The sequence below is a fragment of the Oncorhynchus keta genome, chromosome 15 (assembly GCF_023373465.1).
Source record: "Oncorhynchus keta strain PuntledgeMale-10-30-2019 chromosome 15, Oket_V2, whole genome shotgun sequence".
NCBI classification, from domain to species: domain Eukaryota; kingdom Metazoa; phylum Chordata; class Actinopteri; order Salmoniformes; family Salmonidae; genus Oncorhynchus; species Oncorhynchus keta.
The window spans coordinates 13,041,861-13,064,207 of NC_068435.1; the positions used below are offsets into that span (position 1 = coordinate 13,041,861).

The 22,347-nt window shown below is 43.3% G+C and overlaps 1 protein-coding gene across 2 annotated transcripts; it reads right to left on the reverse strand.

Annotated features, from left to right (window-relative positions):
- Nucleotides 1-12,442: 12,442 nt before the first annotated feature.
- On the reverse strand, nt 12,443-22,024 carry LOC118394424 (uncharacterized). Of its 2 annotated transcripts, none has more exons than XM_052463413.1 (10): nt 20,585-22,024; nt 20,190-20,412; nt 20,002-20,111; nt 18,745-18,888; nt 17,231-17,278; nt 16,910-16,987; nt 16,467-16,604; nt 14,098-14,181; nt 13,851-13,901; nt 12,443-13,716 (listed from the first exon to the last, which is right to left on the reverse strand). In XM_052463413.1, exons 1-10 carry the CDS (start codon nt 21,545-21,547, stop codon nt 13,606-13,608), a joined length of 1,950 nt encoding a protein of 649 aa, XP_052319373.1. In that variant the 5' UTR covers nt 21,548-22,024; the 3' UTR covers nt 12,443-13,605. The 2 variants fall into 2 exon arrangements, with proteins under 2 accessions (XP_052319373.1, XP_035643504.1); XM_035787611.2 differs by having other exon boundaries at nt 18,745-18,892; nt 20,006-20,111; nt 20,585-22,023.
- Nucleotides 22,025-22,347: the final 323 nt, after the last annotated feature.

Here is a 22,347-nt window from a genome sequence, read left to right on the forward strand (position 1 = left end):
CCTATGGGACTCCCAATCACGGCCAGTTGTGATACAGCCTGGAATCAAACCAGGGTCTGTAGTGATGCCTCTAGCACTGAGATGCAGTGCCTTAGACCGCTGCTCCACTTGAGAGCCCAATGGCTTGATGCTCTGCATGGACCAGGAATGTCAAATGTCAAAATGGAATATTTAAAAAAAAAAGATTCATAGAAATTAAATAACTAAATTATAGTTGTTGCATAGGTATTCAGTCCCCTGAGTTAATACATGTTAGAAACCCATTTGACAGCGATTACATATGCAAGTCTTCTTAGATGAGTATCTAAGTTATTGTTTTTCTAATTCTTCAAACTCTGTCAAGATGTTAGCGATCATGGCTAGACAACCAGTTTCAATTCTTGCCATAGAGTTTCAAGAAGATTTAAGACAAAATGTTAACTTGGTCACTGAGGAAAATTCATTGTTTTCTTGGTAAGCAACTCCAGTGTAGATTTAGCCATTTGTTGTAGGACATTGTCCTGCTGAAAGGCAAATTTCTCTCCCAGTGTCTGGTGTAAAGCAGATTGGAGCAGAATTTCCTCTAGGATTTTGCCTGTGCTTATCTCCATCCCGTTTCTTTTTATCCTGAAATCACCCCAGTATTTGCCAATGTCAAGCATACCCATAACATGATTTAGCCACCACCATGCTTGCAAATAAGGAGGCAGGTACTCAGTTATGTGTTGGATTTGCCCCAAACATAAGTCGTTGTTTGCAATTAGGCCAAAAAGGGAATTCCTTTGCTGTGTTTTTTGTTGTTGCAGTTTTACGTTAGTGCCTTGTTGCATACAAGATGCATGTTTTGAAATATTTCTATTCTTCTTTTCACTCTGTCATTATTGTGGAGTCACTACAACATTGTTGATCCGTCCTCAGTTTTCTCCCATCACAGCCATTGAACTCTGTAACTGTTTTTAAAATCCCCAATGGCCTCATGGTGACATACGGTTGAAGTCGAATGTCGAATAGACTTAGATTGGAGTCATTAAAACTCATTTTTCAACCACTCCACAAATTTCTTGTGAAAATAAACAATAGTTTTGGCAAGTCGGTTAGCAAGTCGGTTACTTTGTGCATGACACAAGTAATTTTTCCAACAATTGTTTACAGAGAGATTACTTCCCTTATAATTCAATGTATCACAATTCCAGTGGGTCAGAAGTTTACATACGCTAAGTTGACTGTGCCTTTAAACAGCTTGGAAAATTTCAGAAAATTATGTAATGGCTTTAGAAGCTTCTGATAGGCTAATTGACATCATTTGAGTCAATTGGAGGTGTACATGTGGATGTATTTCAAGGCCTACCTTCAAACTCATTGCCTCTGCTTGACATCATGGGAAAATCAAAAGAAATCAGCCAAGACCAGCCAAGAAAAAAACTTGTAGACCTTCGCAAGTCTGGTTCATCCTTGGGAGCAATTTCCAAACGCCTGAAGGTACCACCTTCATCTGTACAAACAATAGTAAGCAAGCATAAACACCATGGGACCGTCCAGCCGTCATGCTCAGGAAGGAGACGCATTCTGCAGGAGGGACTGGTGCAGTTCACAGAATAGATGGCATCATGAGGTAGGAAAATGATGTGGATATATTGAAGCAACATCTCAAGACATCAGTCAGGAAGTTAAAGCTTGGTTGCAAATGGGTCTTCCAAATGGACAACGACCCCAAGCATACTTCCAAAGTTGTGGCAAAATGGCTTAAGGACAATAAAGTCAAGGTATTGGAGTGGCCATCACAAAGCCCTGACCTCAATCCTACAGAACATTTGTGGGCAGAACTGAAAAAGCGTGTGCAAGCAAGAAGGCCTACAAACCTGACTCAATTACACCAGCTCTGTCAGGAGGAATTGGCCAAAATTCACCCAACTTATTGTGGGAAGTTTGTGGAAGGTAACCTGAAACGTTTGACACAAGTTAAACAATTTAAAGGCAATGCTGCCAAATACTAATTGAGTGTATGTAGACTTCTGACCCACTGGGAATGTGATGAAAGAAATAAAAGCTGAAATAAATCATTCTCTCTACTATTATTCTGACATTTCACATTCTTATAATAAACTGGTGATCCTAACTGATCTAAAACAGGGAATTTTGACTCGGATTAAATGTCAGGAATTGTGAAAAACTGAGTTTAAATGCATTTGGCTAAGGTTTATGTAAACTTCCGACTTCAACTGTACAGTATGTGTGATTGAACAGTTGTAAAATAAGTAGTACCTAAGTAGTTTCCTTCCTGTCTTACAGCTCAGATCAGCAGGACGACTTCTATCTTTTATGTGTCTGGGGGGTTTAATACATAATCCACAAAATGATTCTTAACTTGACTATGCTTAAATATCTATTCAATGTCTGATTTCTTATTGTTACCCATCTACCAATCACTGCCCTTCTTTATGAGGCTTTCAAAAATCTCCCTGGTCTTTGTAGCTGAACCTGTGCTTGAAATTCAACACTTGAATGAAGGGACCTTAATGATGTATGTAAACTCGGCAAAAAAAGCAACGTCCTCTCACTGTCAACTGCATTTATTTTCAGCAAACTTAATTAACATGTGTAAATATTTGTTAAACATAAGATTCAACAACTGTGTCATAAACTGAACAAGTTCCACCGACATGTGACTAACATAAATGGAATAATGTGTCCCTGAACAAAGGAGGGGGGTCAAAATCAAAAGTAACGGTCAGCATCTTCTGTGGCCACCAGCTGCATTAATTACTGCAGTGCATCTCCTCCTCATGGACTGCACCAGATTTGCTAGTTCTAGCTGTGAGAGATGTTACCCCACTCTTCCACCAAGACACCTGCAAGTTCCCGGACATTTCTGGGGGTAATGGCTCTAGCGATCAACCACCGATCCAACAGGTCCCAGACGTGCTCAATAGGAATGAGATCTGGGCTCTTTGCTGGCCATGGCAGAACACTGACATTTCTGTGTTGCAGGAAATCACGCACAGAACGAGCAGTATGGCTGGTGGCATTGTCATGCCGGAGCGTCATGTCAGAATGAGCCTGCAGGAAGGGTACCACATGAGGGAGGAGGATGTCTTCCCTGTAACACATATCCTTGAGATTGCCTGCAATGACAACAAGCCCAGTCATGACCAACCGAGAGATTTTGCATTCCTGGTGTACCTCGGGCAGTTGTTGTTTCCATCCTGTACCTGTCCTGCAGGTGTGATGTTCGGATGTACCGATCCTGTGCAGGTGTTACACGTGTTCTACCACTGCGAGGATGATCAGCTGTCCGTCCTGTCTCCCTTTATGTTCTTTTTGGTCAGCAGTCGTTTTCGCCTTGGAACTCTGCCATGGATGCCATTTTTGCCCAGTCTCTTTCTTATGGTTTAGTCATGAACACTGACCTTAACTGAGACAAGTGAGGCCTGCAGTTCTTTAGATGTTGTTGTGGGTTCTTTTGTGACCTCTTGGATGATTCGTCGCTGCGCTCTTGGGGTAATTTGGTAGCCTGGCCACTCCTGGGAAGGTTCACCACTGTTCCAAATTTTCTCCATTTGTGGATAATGACTCTCACCGTGGTTCACTGGAGTCCCAAAGCTTTAGAACTGGCTTTATAATCCTTTCCAGACTGATAGATGTCAATTACTTTGTTTCTCATCTGTTCCTGAATTTCTTTGGATTGTGGCATGATGTCTTGCTTTTCGAGATCTTTTGGCCTACTTCACTTTGTCAGACAGGTTCTATTTAAGTGATTTCTTGATTCAACAGGTTTGGCAGTAATCTGGCCTGGGTTTGGCTAGTGAAATTGAACTCTGCGTTCCAAAAAATGTGATTAACCACAGTAAATTCATGATTTAAAAAGGGGGGCAATTACTTTGTCACATAGGGCCATGAAGGTTAGGATAGCTTTTTTCCCTTAATAAATACAATTATCACTTAAACTGCATTTTGAGTTTACTTGGGTTATCTTTGTGTAATTTTAACATTTGTTTGATGATCTGAAAAATGTAAGTGTGACAAATGTGCAAAAATAATAAGAAATCAGGAACGGGGCAAATACTTTTTCACTGTATGTGATTTGTTAAGCCAAATGTTACTCCTGAACTAATTTAAGGTTGCCTGAACAAAGAGCCAGAAAAGTCATGCAACGTTATATTTTAAGTGTCTAATCTATATTAAATCTTTATACAGTGGGGCAAAAGTAAAGTATTTAGTCAGCCTCCAATTGTGCAAGTTCTCCCACTTAAAAAGATGAGAGGCCTGTAATTTTCATCATAGGTACACTTCAACTATGACAGACAAAATGAGGGGGAAAAAATCCAGAAAATCACATTGTAGGATTTTTAATTAATTTATTTGCAAATTATGGTGGAAAATAAGTATTTGGTCAATAACAAAAGTTTATCTCAATACTTTGTTATATACCCTTTGCTGGCAATGACAGAGGTCACACGTTTTCTGTAAGTCTTTACAACGTTTTCACACACTGTTGCTGTTATTTTGGCCCATTCCTCCATGCAAATCTCCTCTAGAGCAGTGATGTTTTGGGGCTGTTGCTGGGCAACACAGACTTTCAACTCCCTCCAAAGATTTTCTATGGGGTTGAGATTTGGAGACTGGCTAGGCCACTCCAGGACCTTGAAATGCTTCTTACGAAGCTACACCTTCGTTGCCCGGGCGGTGTGTTTGGGATCATTGTCATGCTGAAAGACCCAGCCACGGTTCATCTTCAATGCCCTTGCTGATGGAAGGAGGTTTTCACTCAAAATCTCACGATACATGGCCCCATTCATTCTTTCCTTTACACGGATCAGTCGTCCTGGTCCCTTTGCAGAAAAACATCCCCAAAGCAGGATGTTTCCACCCCCATGCTTCACAGTAGGTATGGTGTTTGTTGGATGCAACTCAGCATTCTTTGTCCTCCAAACACGACGAGTTGAGGTTTTACCAAAAAGTTATATTTTGGTTTCATCTGACCATATGACATTCTCCCAATCTTCTTCTGGATCATCCAAATGCTCTCTAGCAAACTTCAGACGGGCCTGGACATGTACTGGCTTAAGCAGGGGGACACGTCTGGCACTGCAGGATTTGAGTCCCTGGCGGCGTAGTGTTACTGATGGTAGGCTTTGTTACTTTGGTCCCAGCTCTCTGCAGGTCATTCACTAAGTCCCCCCGTGTGGTTCTGGGATTTTTGCTCACCGTTCTTGTGATCATTTTGACCCCACAGGGTGAGATCTTGCGTGGAGCCCCAGATCGAGAGAGATTATCAGTGGTCTTGTATGTCTTCCATTTCCTAATAATTGCTCCCACAGTTGATTTCTTCAAACCAAGCTGCTTACCTATTGCAAATTCAGTCTTCCCAGCCTGGTGCAGGTCTACAATTTTGTTTCTGGTGTCCTTTGACAGCTCTTTGGTCTTGGCCATAGTGGAGTTTGGAGTGTGACTGTTTGAGGTTGTGGACAGGTGTCTTTTATACTGATAACAAGTTCAAACAGGTGCCATTAATACAGGTAACGAGTGGAGGATAGAGGTGCCTCTTAAAGAAGAAGTTACAGGTCTGTGAGAGCCAGAAATCTTGCTTGTTTGAGGGTGACCAAATACTTATTTTCAACCATAATTTGCAAATAAATTCATTAAAAATCCTACAATGTGATTTTCTGGATTTTTCCCCTCATTTTTGTCAGTCATAATTTAAGTGTACCTATGATGAAAATTACAGGCCTCTCTCATCTTTTTAAGTGGGAGGACTTGCACAATTGGTGGCTGACTAAATACTTCTTTGACCCACTGTATATATATATATACACTGCTCAAAAAAATAAAAGGAACACTAAAATAACACATCCTAGATCTGAATGAATGAAATATTGTTATTAAATACTTTTTTCTTTACATAGTTGAATGTGCTGACAACAAAATCACACAAAAATTATCAATGGAAATCAAATTTATCAACCCATGGTCTGGATTTGGAGTCACACTCAAAATTAAAGTGGAAAACCACACTACAGGCTGATCCAACTTTGATGTAATGTCCTTAAAACAAGTCAAAATGAGGCTCAGTAGTGTGTGTGGCCTCCACATGCCTGTATGACCTCCCTACAACGCCTGGGCATGCTCCTGATGAGGTGGCGGATGGTCTCCTGAGGGATATCCTCCCAGACCTGGACTACTAAAGCATCCGACAAATCCTGGACAGCCTGTGGTGCAACGTAGCGTTGGTGGATGGAGCAAGACATGATGTCCCAGATGTGCTCAATTGGATTCAGGTCTGGGGAACGGACGGGCCAGTCCATAGCATCAATGTCTTCCTCTTGCAGGAACTGCTGACACACTCCAGACACATGAGGTCTAGCATTGTCTTGCATAAGGAGGAACCCAGGGCCAACCGCACCAGCATATGGTCTCACAAGGGGTCTGAGGATCTCATCTCGGTACCTAATGGCAGTCAGGCTACCTCTGGTGAGCACATGGAGGGCTGTGCGGCCCCCCAAAGAAATGCCACCCCACACCATGACTGACCCACTGCCAAACCGGTCATGCTGGAGGATGTTACAGGCAGCAGAACGTTCTCCACGGCGTCTCCAGACTCTGTCACGTCTGTCACATGTGCTCAGTGTGAACCTGCTTTCATCTGTGAAGAGCACAGAGCGCCAGTGGCGAATTTGCCAATCTTGGTGTTCTCTGGCAAATGCCAAACGTCCTGCACGGTGTTTGGCTGTAAGCAGAACCCCCACCTGTGGACGTCGGGCCCTCATACCACCCTCATGGAGTCTGTTTCTGACCGTTTGAGCAGACACATGCACATTTGTGGCCTGCTGGAGGTCATTTTGCAGGGCTCTGGCAGTGCTCCTCCTTGCACAAAGGCGGAGGTAGCGGTCCTGCTGCTGGGTTGTTTCCCTCCTACGGCCTCCTCCACGTCTCTTGATGTACTGGCCTGTCTCCTGGTAGCGCCTCCATGCTCTGAACACTATGCTGACAGACACAGCAAACCTTCTTGCCACAGCTCGCATTGATGTACCATCCTGGATGAGCTGCACTACCTGAGCCACTTGTGTGGGTTGTAGATTCTGTCTCATGCTACTACTAGAGTGAAAGCACCGCCAGCATTCAAAAGTGACCAAAACATCAGCCAGGAAGCATAGGAACTGAGAAGTGGTCTGTGGTCACCACCTGCAGAACCACTCCTTTATTGGGGGTGTCTTGCTAATTGCCTATAATTTCCACTTGTTGTGTATTCCATTCCACATGCACAACAGCATGTGAAATTTATTGTCAATCAGTGTTGCTTCCAAGGTGGATAGTTTGATTTCACAGAAGTGTGATTTACCTGGAGTTACATTGTGTTGTTTAAGTGTTCGCTTTATTTTTTTGAGCAGAGTATATTATATAATTTTAATTCCAAAAAAAGTTACAATTAGATCCATTTTAATCCCACTTTGTAACAAGATGCAAAGAAATCCAAGGGTTATGAATACTTTTACAAGGCACTATATCCATATAAATCTGACTTTCACACTGAACGGCCATTATGGTAGAAGGCAATTTGTGTGCGTTACAACCAGAATGTTTTCGCTGAACTCATATTTTAGATGTTTAATGTAATGAAGCTGAGTGTACATTTACTTTTTATAGCTTGTGTGTTTAATATTAATATATATACAGTGCCTTGCGAAAGTATTCGGCCCCCTTGAACTTTGCGACCTTTTGCCACATTTCAGGCTTCAAACATAAAGATATAAAACTGTATTTTTTTGTGAAGAATCAACAACAAGTGGGACACAATCATGAAGTGGAACGACATTTATTGGATATTAACTTTTAACAAATCAAAAACTGAAAAATTGGGCGTGCAAAATTATTCAGCCCCTTTCCTTTCAGTGCAGCAAACTCTCTCCAGAAGTTCAGTGAGGATCTCTGAATGATCCAATGTTGACCTAAATGACTAATGATGATAAATACAATCCACCTGTGTGTAATCAAGTCTCCGTATAAATGCACCTGCACTGTGATAGTCTCAGAGGTCCGTTAAAAGCGCAGAGAGCATCATGAAGAACAAGGAACACACCAGGCAGGTCCGAGATACCGTTGTGAAGAAGTTTAAAGCCGGATTTGGATACAAAAATATTTCCCAAGCTTAAACATCCCAAGGAGCACTGTGCAAGCGATAATATTGAAATGGAAGGCGTATCAGACCACTGCAAATCTACCAAGACCTGGCCGTCCCTCTAAACTTTCAGCTCATACAAGGAGAAGACTGATCAGAGATGCAGCCAAGAGGCCCATGATCACTCTGGATGAACTGCAGAGATCTACAGCTTAGGTGGGAGACTCTGTCCATAGGACAACAATCAGTCGTATATTGCACAAATCTGGCCTTTATGGAAGAGTGGCAAGAAGAAAGCCATTTCTTAAAGATATCCATAAAAAGTGTTGTTTAAAGTTTGCCACAAGCCACCTGGGAGACACACCAAACATGTGGAAGAAGGTGCTCTGGTCAGATGAAACCAAAATTGAACTTTTTGGCAACAATGCAAAACGTTATGTTTGGCGTAAAAGCAACACAGCTCATCACCCTGAACACACCATCACCACTGTCAAACATGGTGGTGGCAGCATCATGGTTTGGGCCTGCTTTTCTTCAGCAGGGACAGGGAAGATGGTTAAAATTGATGGGAAGATGGATGGAGCCAAATACAGGACCATTCTGGAAGAAAACCTGATGGAGTCTGCAAAAGACCTGAGACTGGGATGGAGATTTGTCTTCCAACAAGACAATGATCCAAAACATAAAGCAAAATCTGCAATGGAATGGTTCAAAAATAAACATATCCAGGTTTTAGAATGGCCAAGTCAAAGTCCAGACCTGAATCCAATCGAGAATCTGTGGAAAGAACTGAAAACTGCTGTTCACAAATGCTCTCCATCCAACCTCACTGAGCGGTTTTGCAAGGAGGAATTGGGAAAAAATGTCAGCCTCTCGATGTGCAAAACTGATAGAGACATACCCCAAGCGACTTACAGCTGTAATCGCAGCAAAAGGTGGCGCTACAAAGTATTAACTTAAGGGGGCTGAATAACTTTGCACGCCAAATTTTTCAGTTTTTGGTTTGTTAAAAAAGTTTGAAATATCCAATAAATGTCGTTCCACTTCATGATTGTGTCCCACTTGTTGTTGATTCTTCACAAAAAAATACAGTTTTATATCTTTATGTTTGAAGCCTGAAATGTGGCAAAAGGTCGCAAAGTTCAAGGGGGCCGAATACTTTCGCAAGGCACTGTATATATATATACACACACAAACAAACACACACACACAGTGCCTTCGGAAGGTTTTCAGACCCCTTGACGTTTTCCACATTTTTTTAAGTTACAGCCTTGTAAAATTGATTAAATTAAAACGTTTCCTCAGCAATCTACATACACACAATATCCCATAATGACAAAGTGAAAACAGGTTTTTGCAAATTTATAAAATATTCAAAACAGAAATACCTTATTTCCATAAGTTTTCAGACCCTTCGCTATGCTACTCGAAATTGAGCTCAGGTGCATCCTGTTTCCATTGATCACCCTTGAGATGTTTTTACAACTTGTATGGAGTCCACCTGTGGTAAATTCAATTGATTCGACATGATTTGGAAAGGCACACACCTGTCTATATAATGTCCCACAGTTGACAGTGCATGTCAGAGCAAAAACCAAGCCATGAGGTCAAAGTTATTGTCGGTAGAGCTCCAAGACAGGATTGTGTTGAGGCACACATCTGGGGAAGGGTACCAACACATTTCTACAGCATTGAACGTCCCCATCCATCATTCTTAAATGGAAGAAGTTTGGAACCATCAAGACTCTTCATGGAGCTGGCCGCCCAACCAAACTGAGCAATCGGGGGAGAAGAGCCTTGGTCAGGGAGGTGACCAAGAACCCAATGGTCACTCTGTCAGAGCTCTCGAGTTCCTCTGTGGAGATGTGAGAACCTTCCAGAAGGACAACCATCTCTGCAGAACTCAACCAATCAGGCCTAAATTGTAGAGTGCCCAGACTGAAGACACTCCTCAGTAAAAGGCACATAACATCCCGCTTGGTTTTCCAAAAGGTAACGAAAGGCCTGTCAGACCATGAGAAATAAGATTCTCTGGTCTAATAAAACCAAGACTGAACTCCTTGGCCTGAATGTCAAGCGTCATGTCTGGAGAAAACCTGGCACCATCCCTACGGTGAAGCAAGGTGGTGGCAGCATCATGCTGTGGGGATGCTTTTCAGCGGCAGGGACTGGGAGACTTGTCAGGATCGAGGCAAAGATGAATGGAGCAAAGTACAGAGAGATCCTTGATGAAAATCTCCTCCAGAGCACTCAGGACCTCAGACTGGGGTGAAGGTTCACGTTCCAACAGGACAACAACCCTAAGCACTACGACAAAACAACGCAGACAAGTCTCTGAATGTCCTTGAGTGGCCCAGCCAGAACACGGACTTCAACCCAATCAAACATCTATGGAGAGACCTAAAAATATCAGTGCAGCTACGCTCCCCATCCAACCTGACAGAGCTTGAGAGGATCAGCAGAGAAGAATGGGACAAAATCTCCAAATACAGGTGTGCCAAGCTTGTAGCGTCATACCCAAGAAGACTCGAGACTGTAATCGCTGCTAAAGGTGCTTCAAGTCAAGGGGTCTGAATACTTTCTGAATGCACTGTGTGTGTGTGTACATATATACATATACACACAGTACCAGACAAAAGTTCAGACACACCTAGTCATTCAAGGGTTTTTCTTTATTTTCATATTTTCTACATTGTAGAATAATAGTGAAGACAAACTATGACAATTTATGTTTTATTTAACCTATAAATGACTTAAATGTAAATGTTATTTAACTAGGCAAGTCAGTTAAGAACAAATTCTTATTTACAATGACGGCCTACGCCGGCCAACGCTGCGCAGCCCTATGGCACTCCCAATCACAGCCAGATGTGATGCAGCCTGGATTCGAATCAGGTACTGCAGTAACACCTATTGTAATTAAATGTCGTGTCTTAGACCACTGCGCCACTCGGGAGGCCTGTATCATAACACAAATAGAATTATGTAGTAACCAACAAAATACATTTCATATTCTTCAAAGTAGCCATGCTTTGCCTTGAGGACAGCTTTGAACACTCTTGGCATTCTCTCAACCAGCTTCACCCGGAATGCTTTTCCAACAGTCTTGAAGGAATTTCTACATATGCTGAGCACTTGTTGGCCGCTTTCTTGCTTTTCGGTCCAACTCATCCCAAACCATCTCAATTGGGTTTAGGTTGGGTGATTATGGAGGCCAGGTCATCTGATGCAGCACTCCATCACTGCCCTTCCTGGTCAAATTGCCCTTACACAGCCTGGAGGTGTTTTGGGTCATTGTCCTGTTGGGGGAAAAAATGAATAGTCCCACTAAGCGCAAACCAGATGGGATGGTGTATTGTTGCAGAATGCTGTGGTAGCCATGCTGGTTAAGTGTGCCTTGAAATATAAATAAATCACAATGTCACCAGCAAAGCACGGTGGTTTGAACCAAAAATCGCAAATTTGGACTCATCAGTGTTTCTTGGCCCAAGCAAGTCTCTTCTTCTTATTGGTGTCCTTTAGTAGTGATTTACAGCAATTCAACCATCAACGCCTGATTCACGAAGTCTCCTCTGAACAGTTGATGAGATGTGTCTGTTACTTGAACTCTGAAGCATTTATTTGGGCTGCAATTTCTGAGACTGGTAACTCTAATGAGCTTATCCTCTGCAGCAGAGGTAACTCTGAGTCTTCCTTTCCTGTGGCGGTCCTCATGAGAGCCAGTGTCATCATAGCGCTTGATGGTTTTTGCCATTTTTGTCTTTCAATGTTCTTGAAATTTTCCAGATTGACTGACCTTCATACCTTAAATTAATAATGGACTGTCATTTCTCTTTGCTTACTTGAGCTGTTCTTGCCATATATGGACTTGGTCTATTACCAAATAGGGATCTTCTGTATACCACCCCTACCGTGTCCCAACACAACCGATTGGCTCAAACGCATTAATAAGGAAGAAATTCCACAAATGAACAAGGCACACCTGATAATTGAAATGCATTCCAGGTGACTCATGAAGCTGGTTGAGAGAATGCCAAGAGTGTGCAAAGCTGTCATCAAGGCAAATGGTGGCTACTTTGAAGAATATCAAATCTATTTGGATTTGTTTAACACTTTTTTGGTTACTACATGATTCCATGTGTTATTTCATAGTTTGATGTCTTCACTATTATTCTACAATGTAGAAAATAGTAAAAATAAATAAATAAAAATCCTGTATTGAGTACATGTGTCCAAACGGATGTATGTACATATATATATATATATCGCCATAATTCATAATCTCAACATGCATATCAAATCTGTTGTGAAAATATGTACAATACATTAGGTAAAATAATGCAGAGTGGCTCTAAATCAAATGGATTTTATGTTACTTTAACATTACTATGTAGATATACTTTACAATAACTTCGTTCAATATTGGAGGGGGGGGGCAGGTAGCCTAGTGGTTAGAGCCAGTAACCGAAAGGTTGCTAGATCCAATCCCTGAACTGACAAGGTAAAAATCTGTCGTTCTGCCCTTGAACAAGGCAGTTGTTCCTCGGTAGGCCGTCATTTTAAATAAGAATTTATTAACGGACTTGCCTGGTTAAATAAAAATAAATACAAATTCCAGATTGTCACCTTACTTTCAAAGACAAACACAAAAAAACATGACGTATCCTTCTGGGCCTGTATTCTCAAAGCAGTCCTACCTTAACACGCTTTATGAATATGGGCCCTGATTTACCTTTTAACGGCTCAAACCCGGATCCAAATGAACCTCCTGCTGACCCGTTACAGAACTGAGCCTCCGGGAGATAGAGGCATGACATAATAGGAAAACTTAAGTCTTAAAAGTAAATTGCAAATCTAAGGGACAACAGTTTACATTTAAATGAATGCAATTTTTCCAATGCAAAAAAAAAGAAATGTCTAAAACACAAAACTATAACGAAAGTGTGAACAAAAACTACATAGAATATATTCCGTATGTTCAATACATTCAATGGTAAGTTGCTATTCGGTCTGCCGCCTTCAACAATAGTCTAAACGTAAGCTCATGTAGAATAATGCAATAACCATTGAAAAACAGTGGACACATGTATATAGAGTTGCCTCAGACTTTGTTAAGTCAAGTTCATACCAGTTCTTTATAAAATAAAAATCTAGGAGACCAACTAGTCTGCTGTCATTACAGACTGATCACAACATATTTTGTTACACCCTGATACACCATTGGCTAAAATAAATGCCAGCTAGTCAGTCTGATACCATGCGGCTTGAAATAACAGGTCGTCAGAATACGGGGTGGAGATGCTTCTCCACTAATTAAACATATCAGCTAAACACAATGACACAGGGTCCAGACAAAACAACCCCCCCCCTTTTCTATGGCTCAAGGATTCTTGGCAAGATCTACTTTTTTTTCTCTTTTTTACCATTGCAAAACATTTTTCTATAGTGTGCCCTAATTAGTATGACCCAGGTGAGGTGAGTGAGGATGGTGAAAAGGTGAAAGGTCAATTTTGTCAGTCCTGGAGCTTGCATTCACAGAGCTCTCTGTAGATTCTCTTTCGCACCGTCGGCATGTCCCCTTGGGAGAAGTGCAGCGGTTTCCCCAAGGCAAGGCACCTGCAGTACTGAGACAAAGGAATGAACAGGGTGAGTGAGACAGGAAGTAACCCTTTATTAAGATTACACACAGAGGTACATGACGATAAAAGCAGACACTTCAAATAATCAAGGATTTACAAATATATATATATGCTGGTACCTCTAACACAAAAACTCCACAGTCGTTTTCATTTGTCTGTTGTGGTATTCTCTGCAAAAAATCAATTTGGAGTTAGACACCCAAAACAGTGATTATCATGGGATACATTTCAAATGGCATTTTTGGCAGGATTTCTGAAGGCAATCCCGTAAAGACCAGTCTTTTTGTTCTATTGTGTTGAAAAAAATGATCAGGCAAACATTAAAACTCAATTTCAAAGATCCACACACAGCTCAATGTATCATACCTCGTTGATATACATCTTCCAGCCATTTTGAAATGCAGTTTGCTTCCTCTCCTTCGCTTCAGTATGTATGTACCTTAAAACATTCTAAAGAATGGAAAGGGGGGAGAAAAAATAAATGTTGATTTCGTCTACATTAAATCAGGTGAAATAGCATTTTACTGATTGGAAATTGTATTTGTTTATGTAAAGTCAGTCTGTTAAATCTTACGTAGCAAGTAACAACTTAATTAAGCTATGATTAAACATGAATATATTAGGGATGTGACATAAAAAAACATGTTTTATTATTCGTTTTCCATTCAATTATAATAGAATTAATACAATTCCACGTGAATCTATTTTTTTGTGTTAAGAGTCGATTCCGGGAATCGACTGCTAAGATTGGTATTTCTGGAACTTGGAACGGAGGAGGCCGATTAGTTGCTGTACTGCCAAGAACACAAACACAGAGGGGCACAGTATAGACAGATTGGCCACCAGGCAAACAGAGTAAGAACCGTGTACTAGACCTATCTATCTCGCAATTTGTATTGCAACTTCAGTAAAGCAGGGCCTATCATCAATAAATAGGCTGGCATATTCCACACGCAACAGACCGAAGACTGAACACAACACTGGCATCATTGGCGAAGAGAAAGAGCAGGCGAGACAGCACAAGTGAGAGAGGAAGGGGCAGGCAGGCAGGCCAATGCTAAGGAGAGAGGGGAAGGGGCAGGCAGGCAGGCCAACGCGAAGGAGAGAGGAAGGGGCAGGCAGGCCAATGCGAAGGAGAGAGAGGAAGGGGCAGGCAGGCAGGCCAGCGCGGGGGAGAGAGAGGAAGGGGCAGGCAGGCAGGCCAATGCTAAGGAGAGAGAGGAAGGGGCAGGCAGGCCAATGCGAAGGAGAGAGAGGAAGGGGCAGGCAGGCAGGCCAGCGCGGGGAGAGAGAGGAAGGGGCAGGCAGGCAGGCAGGCCAACGTGAGGGAGAGAGAGGAAGGGGCAGGCAGGCCAACGTGAGGGAGAGAGAGGAAGGGGCAGGCAGGCAGGCCAGCGCGGGGGAGAGAGAGGAAGGGGCAGGCAGGCAGGCCAACGTGAGGGAGAGAGAGGAAGGGGCAGGCAGGCAGGCCAACGTGAGGGAGAGAGAGGAAGGGGCAGGCAGGCCAACGTGAGGGAGAGAGAGGAAGGGGCAGGCAGGACAACGTGAGGGAGAGAGAGGAAGGGGCAGGCAGGACAACGTGAGGGAGAGAGGGGCAGGCAGGACAACGTGAGGGAGAGAGGGGCAGGCAGGACAACGTGAGGGAGAGAGGGGCAGGCAGGACAACGTGAGGGAGAGAGGGGCAGGCAGGACAACGTGAGGGAGAGAGGGGCAGGCAGGACAACGTGAGGGAGAGAGGGGCAGGCAGGACAACGTGAGGGAGAGAGGGGCAGGCAGGACAACGTGAGGGAGAGAGGGGCAGGCAGGACAACGTGAGGGAGAGAGAGGAAGGGGCAGGCAGGACAACGTGAGGGAGAGAGAGGAAGGGGCAGGCAGGACAACGTGAGGGAGAGAGAGGAAGGGGCAGGCAGGACAACGTGAGGGAGAGAGAGGAAGGGGCAGGCAGGCCAACGCGAGGGAGAGAGAGGAAGGGGCAGGCAGGCCAACGCGAGGGAGAGAGAGGAAGGGGCAGGCAGGACAACGTGAGGGAGAGAGAGGAAGTGGCAGGCAGGACAACGTGAGGGAGAGAGAGGAAGGGGCAGGCAGGACAACGTGAGGGAGAGAGAGGAAGTGGCAGGCAGGACAACGTGAGGGAGAGAGAGGAAGGGGCAGGCAGGCCAGCGCGCATATGTCTTGTCTTGCCTCCCAAATTCACCAAAGTGGCCTAAAGTCTGCCTCTTCCTCTCTGGTTGTTATGTAAATTACTCCCCAGGTCTTTATAGCCATAGAGTCCAGTTAGGCTACACAGAAAATAATATGTTTTGTGAAAAATGAACAGTGATTTTAATTTTGTGGGTGAAAAAAAATGAAACATGTTTTTCAGTTAAGGATTTTACTTAAGAGTTTAAGGATCCCAATTTTGTTTAAACATTCACACCACTGGAATGTATATTCTGTTATTGAATATGGACACATTCACTACTGGTTAAGTCATTCCACAAAGGGTATGGATGAAATGAAAGCATTCAGTCAAGTGAGATATTAAGCCACAGTAGCATATTGTAGCAAAAATGAAATAAAGCATTTTCATGTTCATCCTATTAAAATATGCTCGAGTCTTCCTGCCACCAATGAGTTCAGACACACACAAGCTGGTGTAGGGAGGCATCAGTTGTGAGGTCTGATTGAGATTTGATCTCAATGAAAATAACCTGTATAAACAAACGTTAAATCAGTAAAAGTTACGTCAACGTTACCTCAGCAGCCTCCTTGAACACGATGCCCTGGGAGTCGTAGAGGTGGATCCTCTTGTTGGCGGTGTCGGCCGTCACCAGGCACCAGTGGATCTCAAGGTGGATGGGTACCAACAGCAGCGCCTTGGAGAAGAGATCCACCTGCAGGACACAGAGGAACAGAAACGTGTTCAGTAGGGTAGAAAACGGTTCACACGGAGTGAAGCAGCGGTTGGCCTCATTACAATGTAAAAATTAAATAAAAAGTCATGGAAAGCTAAAATTAACGACCCTGGTACGGGTCGGGATCAATTCCATTTCCACCAATTAAAGTTGATGTACATCACAATTCATCTCCTGAATTGAAACAGAACAGACCCCATCCCAAATGATTATCAGAAGCTTTAGAGTAACATCCATTCTGAAAGATCAAAACAAAGTTAGACCATCTGAAATTCAGCCTTTACCTTCCTGGTCCACCTCTTCACCCCTTCATATCCTTTGGTCATGAGCTGTCGGTGGAAGAAGCTGTTAAAGAAATGGACCTACACAAGTAAAGAAAAAAGAAAGAAAAAAAAAGAAGCTCATTCAAGAACCAAGACCACATGCATCAAATAGAGGGACGACAATCAAAGTTGCTCCCATTTGTTATATAAGCCCATCAGGACTCAGGCTATTGTAGAATTTCTACCCCTCTGTGATAAGACTCATTATTATAATGTAACACATAATACATTATGAATATTTCTTGATAGAATGGAGGAAATATAATGGGAAATAAATCCTACCTTGTGTTGTGCAGACTCCATGATTAATTCTCCATACATATTCATGACCTTCGAGAGGAAACCACAAAAGAATTTCAAACAGGGTCACATCACATTGAGCGAGTTAACGTTGGACCGATGATGCACCAGACTACGCAGGGCCAAGAGGCTTTTCTGATCCTGACCACGTGAACTCCAGTTATGTCTTGATCGGGTCACGTGGTCAGAAGAAACTCCCAGCCCGTCATGAACGTTTTCAGTCTATGGACGTACAGTGAGGCTGCAAAAGTATTGGATCAGTGACACAGTTGTTGTTGTTTTGGCTCTGTACTCCAGCACTTTGGATTTTAAATTATACAATGACTACGAGGTTGAAGTGCAGACTGTGAACTTTCATTTGAGGGAATTATCAACTGCTTAGAAATTACAGCACTTTTAGTATAGTGCCCCTATTTTAGGCGAACGAAAGTATTGGGACAAATTCCTTTGTGTTGTATTATAGTCAAAAGTTTAGTATTTGGTCCCATATTCCTAGCAATCAATGATTACAAGAAGCTTGTGACAAACATTTGCTGGATGCATTTGTTGTGTGTTTTTCAGTTGTGTTTCAGATTATTTTGTGCCCATTAGAAATTAATGGTAAATGACGTAGTGTCATTTGAGTCACTTTTATTGTAAATAACAGAATATGCTTCTAAACAGTTCTACATTAATGTGGATGCTACCATGCTACCACTCCAAGCGGGCTGTCATGTGCCTTTTACTGAGCAGTGGCTTCAGTCTGGCCACGCTACCATAAAGTCCTTATTGGTGGAGTGCTGCAGAGATGGTTGTCCTTTTGGAAGGTTCTCCCAACTCCACAGAGTAACTCTGGAACTCTGTCAGAGTGACCATCGGGTTTTTGGTCACCTATGTGACCAAGGCCCTTATTACACCGATTGCTCAGTTTGGCCGGGCGGCCAGCTCGAGGAAGAGTCTTGATGGTTCCAAACCTTTCATTTCAGAATGATGGAGGCCACTGTGTTACTGGGGATCTTCAATGCTGCAGACATTTTTTTGTGCCGTGGCACAATCCTGTCTCTGAGCTCTACAGACAACTCCTTCGACCTCATGGCTTGTTTTTTGCTCTGACATGCACTGTCAACTGTGGGATCTTATATAGACATTTGTGTGCCTTTCCAAATCTTGTCCAATCAATTGAATTTACCACAGGTAGACTGCAATCAAGTTGTAGAAACATCTCAAGGATGATCAATAGAAACAATACACACCTGAGCTCAATTTTCAAGTCTCATAGCAAAGGGTCTGAATAAAGTATTTCTGTTTTTTTTTCTCTAAAATGTCAAATAACCTCTTTTCAGTTTGTCAAGATGGGTTATTGTGTGTAGATTCCTGAGGATTGTTATTTTATTGAATCCAGTTATGAATAAGGCTGTAACGTATCATAAAATATGGAACAGTCAAGGGGTCTGAATACTTTCCAAAGGCACTGTATATCATGGTGAAATTGGTGGATTTGGGTAAAAGGCATCAACCTGGTCATTGAGCCAGTTCTGATCGTCCAGCGTAGACAAGTCTTCCAGTGTCAGAGTGTGCTTGTTGTAGACCACCCGGAAAGCGGGCATCATTCTATGCGCTAGGACAGCCTGGTACTTCATTACTACCACAGAGATGAAATACTTCCTATGAAAGAGGGCAGAACAGAACATTGTTTTGTTATTTAGTAGAGAGCTTCATAATTCCTAGGGCCCTGAGTTTTTCCTTGACCATGTGACCTCAACAGGATAGGCTATACCTTGGGTCTAAAGCTGTCCAGGGCCAGATATAGAAGATACAGCTAGGGCATAGAGCAGGGTTGCCCAACCCTCTTCCAGGAGTTCCACTGTTTTGTAAGTTTTCAGTCCAACCCTAACCTAAAATACTTGATTCAGCTTGGTGTGCAGCTAATAAATAGAATCAGGTGTGGTAAATTACAGTTGGGCTGAAAACCTACAGGACGGTGAATCTCTAGGAAGAGGGTTGGACTGAAAACCTACACGACAGTAGATCTCCAGGAAGAGGGTTGGGCTGAAAACCTACAGGACAGTGAATCTCTAGGAAGAGGGTTGGACTGAAAACCTACAGGACGGTAGATCTCTAGGAAGAGGGTTGGACTGAAAACCTACAGGACGGTGAATCTCTAGGAAGAGGGTTGGACTGAAAACCTACAGGACGGTAGATCTCTAGGAAGAGGGTTGGACTGAAAACCTACACGACAGTAGATCTCCAGGAAGAGGGTTGGGCTGAAAACCTACAGGATGGTGAATCTCTAGGAAGAGGGTTGGACTGAAAACCTACACAACAGTAGATCTCCAGGAAGAGGGTTGGACTGAAAACCTACAGGACAGTAGATCTCCAGGAAGAGGGTTGGGCTGAAAACCTACAGGACGGTGAATCTCTAGGAAGAGGGTTGGACTGAAAACCTACACGATAGTAGATCTCCAGGAAGAGGGTTGGACTGAAAACCTACAGGACGGTAGATCTCTAGGAAGAGGGTTGGACTGAAAACCTACACGACAGTAGCTTTCCAGGAAGAGGGTTGGACTGAAAACCTACAGGACAGTAGCTTTCCAGGAAGAGGGTTGGACTGAAAACCTACAGGACAGTAGCTTTCCAGGAAGAGGGTTGGGGAGCCGTGGCCTAGTATACCCAAGTCAGGCCACATGATCAGGAAAAACAGGGCATACTACACATATTGCATTATGAAGTGAGGTAACCAAAACCATGTCTTCTCTGTTGTATTTGTTATGTACTTGCCCCTTAGTAAGGTTAGTGTTCAGCTTCTTGTTAAGGTGCCTCAGTACATCGTTATTGCTCAATGGGATGAAACTTCCGTACTTCACATAGAAGCAGTCAAGGAACTCTACGGAGATAGAAAGAACATTAGACACTCAAGGCAGCACTTAAGGAAACATTTTAAGTTTAAGAAAAACAAATTTACCATGGATGAGCTTCGTTGTTGCTTCCCAGCTGAAGTGCGCGGACGCCCGCTGGCTCTGAGGTGGATACGGCACTGCTCGCTTTGTCACCAACGTGTCCTGTTTAGTGGCGGTGGCCGTATCCCTAGCTCTGACTGTGCCCTGGTCCTCCTCCTTGATAGGGTTGCTACACAGCACTGATGTGCCCACAGACAGACACGCCTTCTGTTCCAAACTCCCTTTTTCCTAAATAAGTCAACTGTATTTAGCCATTTTGGATTTTATTGCTGTCAGTATGGGTCTCATGTATTGATTTATAAATGTGTTTGGATAGGCCTGAGCATATAAATGGATGACATGTACATGCTCATGGACTTTGTATTGACTGCTATGTTGGTGTAATGCAATTTGAACTTGCCTGGCTGTCCTCTGCACTGTCCAGGCCTTGACCATCACATGCAATGGCCGTAGTGACCACTTCTTTTCCCTTGCATACCTTCTGCCATTTCTGACTTTCCTCCAATTCCCCCGTGTACGTATAAGACATCTGTGTGTTGAAAATAGACAGGCGCCTCCTGGTTTCCGCCAGTCTTTTAGCTCTGATCATGGAGAACCAGAGGAGACACCTGGCTCTCCACCACTTTCTGTGCCCCCACTTCCTCCACACTTGCCACCAGAACTGGATGTTACACCGGCGCCGCGACTGCCTCTTGAGTCGCATGGAGAGAGGAGAGACTCCTTTTCTGTCGTTCTTTATGCCTCTTTTCCGGTGTCGTCTATGGTTTGTGGATCTAATGGGGGCTGCGGTTGTGGTTAGGGATGGGTCGTGGACCTGTGCTACAGGGCTGCAGCAGAGGTAAGAGGTGTGTGTGACTGGCAAGGGCTGTCTATTGATGTGCACTGTGGAGGGAGGGCAAGGGGAGTGCATGGATGGGGACTGACTCAGGGGCAGGTCAGAGCAGGTACGAGACACAGAGATCTGCCTTAGATCTGATCTCAGATTTGCTTGAGTGTTGTCTGTGGGAGCAATGCACTCCGAGTCAGGTTCAAGCCCATGGTTGCTAATAGCTACACGAGGGAGGAATGGAGCAGAGACAATGGAAGGCTCCATTTGAAGTTTGTGCTTTTCCCTGCTCTTGAGTGAGTGAGGGACTAATAGGTCTAGCCTTGTGTTTGATTGGACGGCTGAGAGCTTCCTGCTTTTGTGTGAATGACTCGAATAGGTCAAGGTCTCCAGGGTATGGCTCCCCATTTGAGTGCCTTCAGTTGGGTCCGAGGAAGGAAAACAAGACACCTGACCATTGCCTTCTATTTTGCCATTGTTTACCTTCTCAGCCGACCGGCTAGACGTACTATAGACACCACACCGTGAGAGAAACATGCCCTTAAGATGGTTAATTTAACTAATATATAACTCTGATAGCTAGTTCACAGTAGCGTTACCTACTCTCTGGCAATGTACATACTGGCACGGTATTACAAATGTGTTGATTATTGGCTACTGTGAATCCTAACTACCGGTATGCTAGCTAGCTAATTTAAACCACGTTTGAAGCTAGCCCTCGTGTGTCATGTCAGAGCCTCCAACAACACACGGAAAGGATTTGGGACCAAAGCGTGCAGCAAAAAAAAATCTCTAACAAAATGTAGCACACACTATCAGACGTCAGCATGTTTGGTATGGTCTTGCCTGACTCAAATTAACTCAGAAATATGTAGCAACATGTATTTACCCAAATGAGCCGATACCTGGACCACATAATTTTCGTGTATACTCTCTTTTCCTGGACGACCAGACGTCTGTAACGAAATACATCACGACTGATTGTGTCGATTTCATGCAAGCGGTCGCACGTTGAATACGTCACGGCACTAGCTTCCGTGGTCACTAGTTACCACAGCCACAAAGTAAAATGGATTATACCGTACAAATTCATGAAAACAAACATTTGCTTTTTGGTCTTCATTCAAGGGTAGAGATGGGCATAAGGTTAGCAGAGTGGTAAAGTTTCAAGAATATACATTGTAGAGATAGGCGGGATTAAACCATAATTATGACTTTGTAGCTGTGATAACTAGAAAAAAGTGATCAGAATAATACATTCAATAATAATAAATACATTAATTGATTCAATTTCAATAAACGAGGCTCAATCAAATACAGCCAGTGGGTTTTTTAAA

What these genes read in the sequence shown, in the direction of transcription:
- LOC118394424 (XM_052463413.1), bottom strand. Translation starts at nt 21,547, where the DNA reads ATGTTTCTCTCACGGTGTGGTGTCTATAGTACGTCTAGCCGGTCGGCT. An exon ending in AGAACTGGCTCAATGACCAG is followed by an intron (nt 17,279 to 18,744) that starts GTTGATGCCTTT and finishes TTCCTCTCGAAG; the next exon opens with GTCATGAATATGTATGGAGA. An exon ending in TGGAGTCTGCACAACACAAG is followed by an intron (nt 16,988 to 17,230) that starts GTAGGATTTATT and finishes TTACTTGTGTAG; the next exon opens with GTCCATTTCTTTAACAGCTT.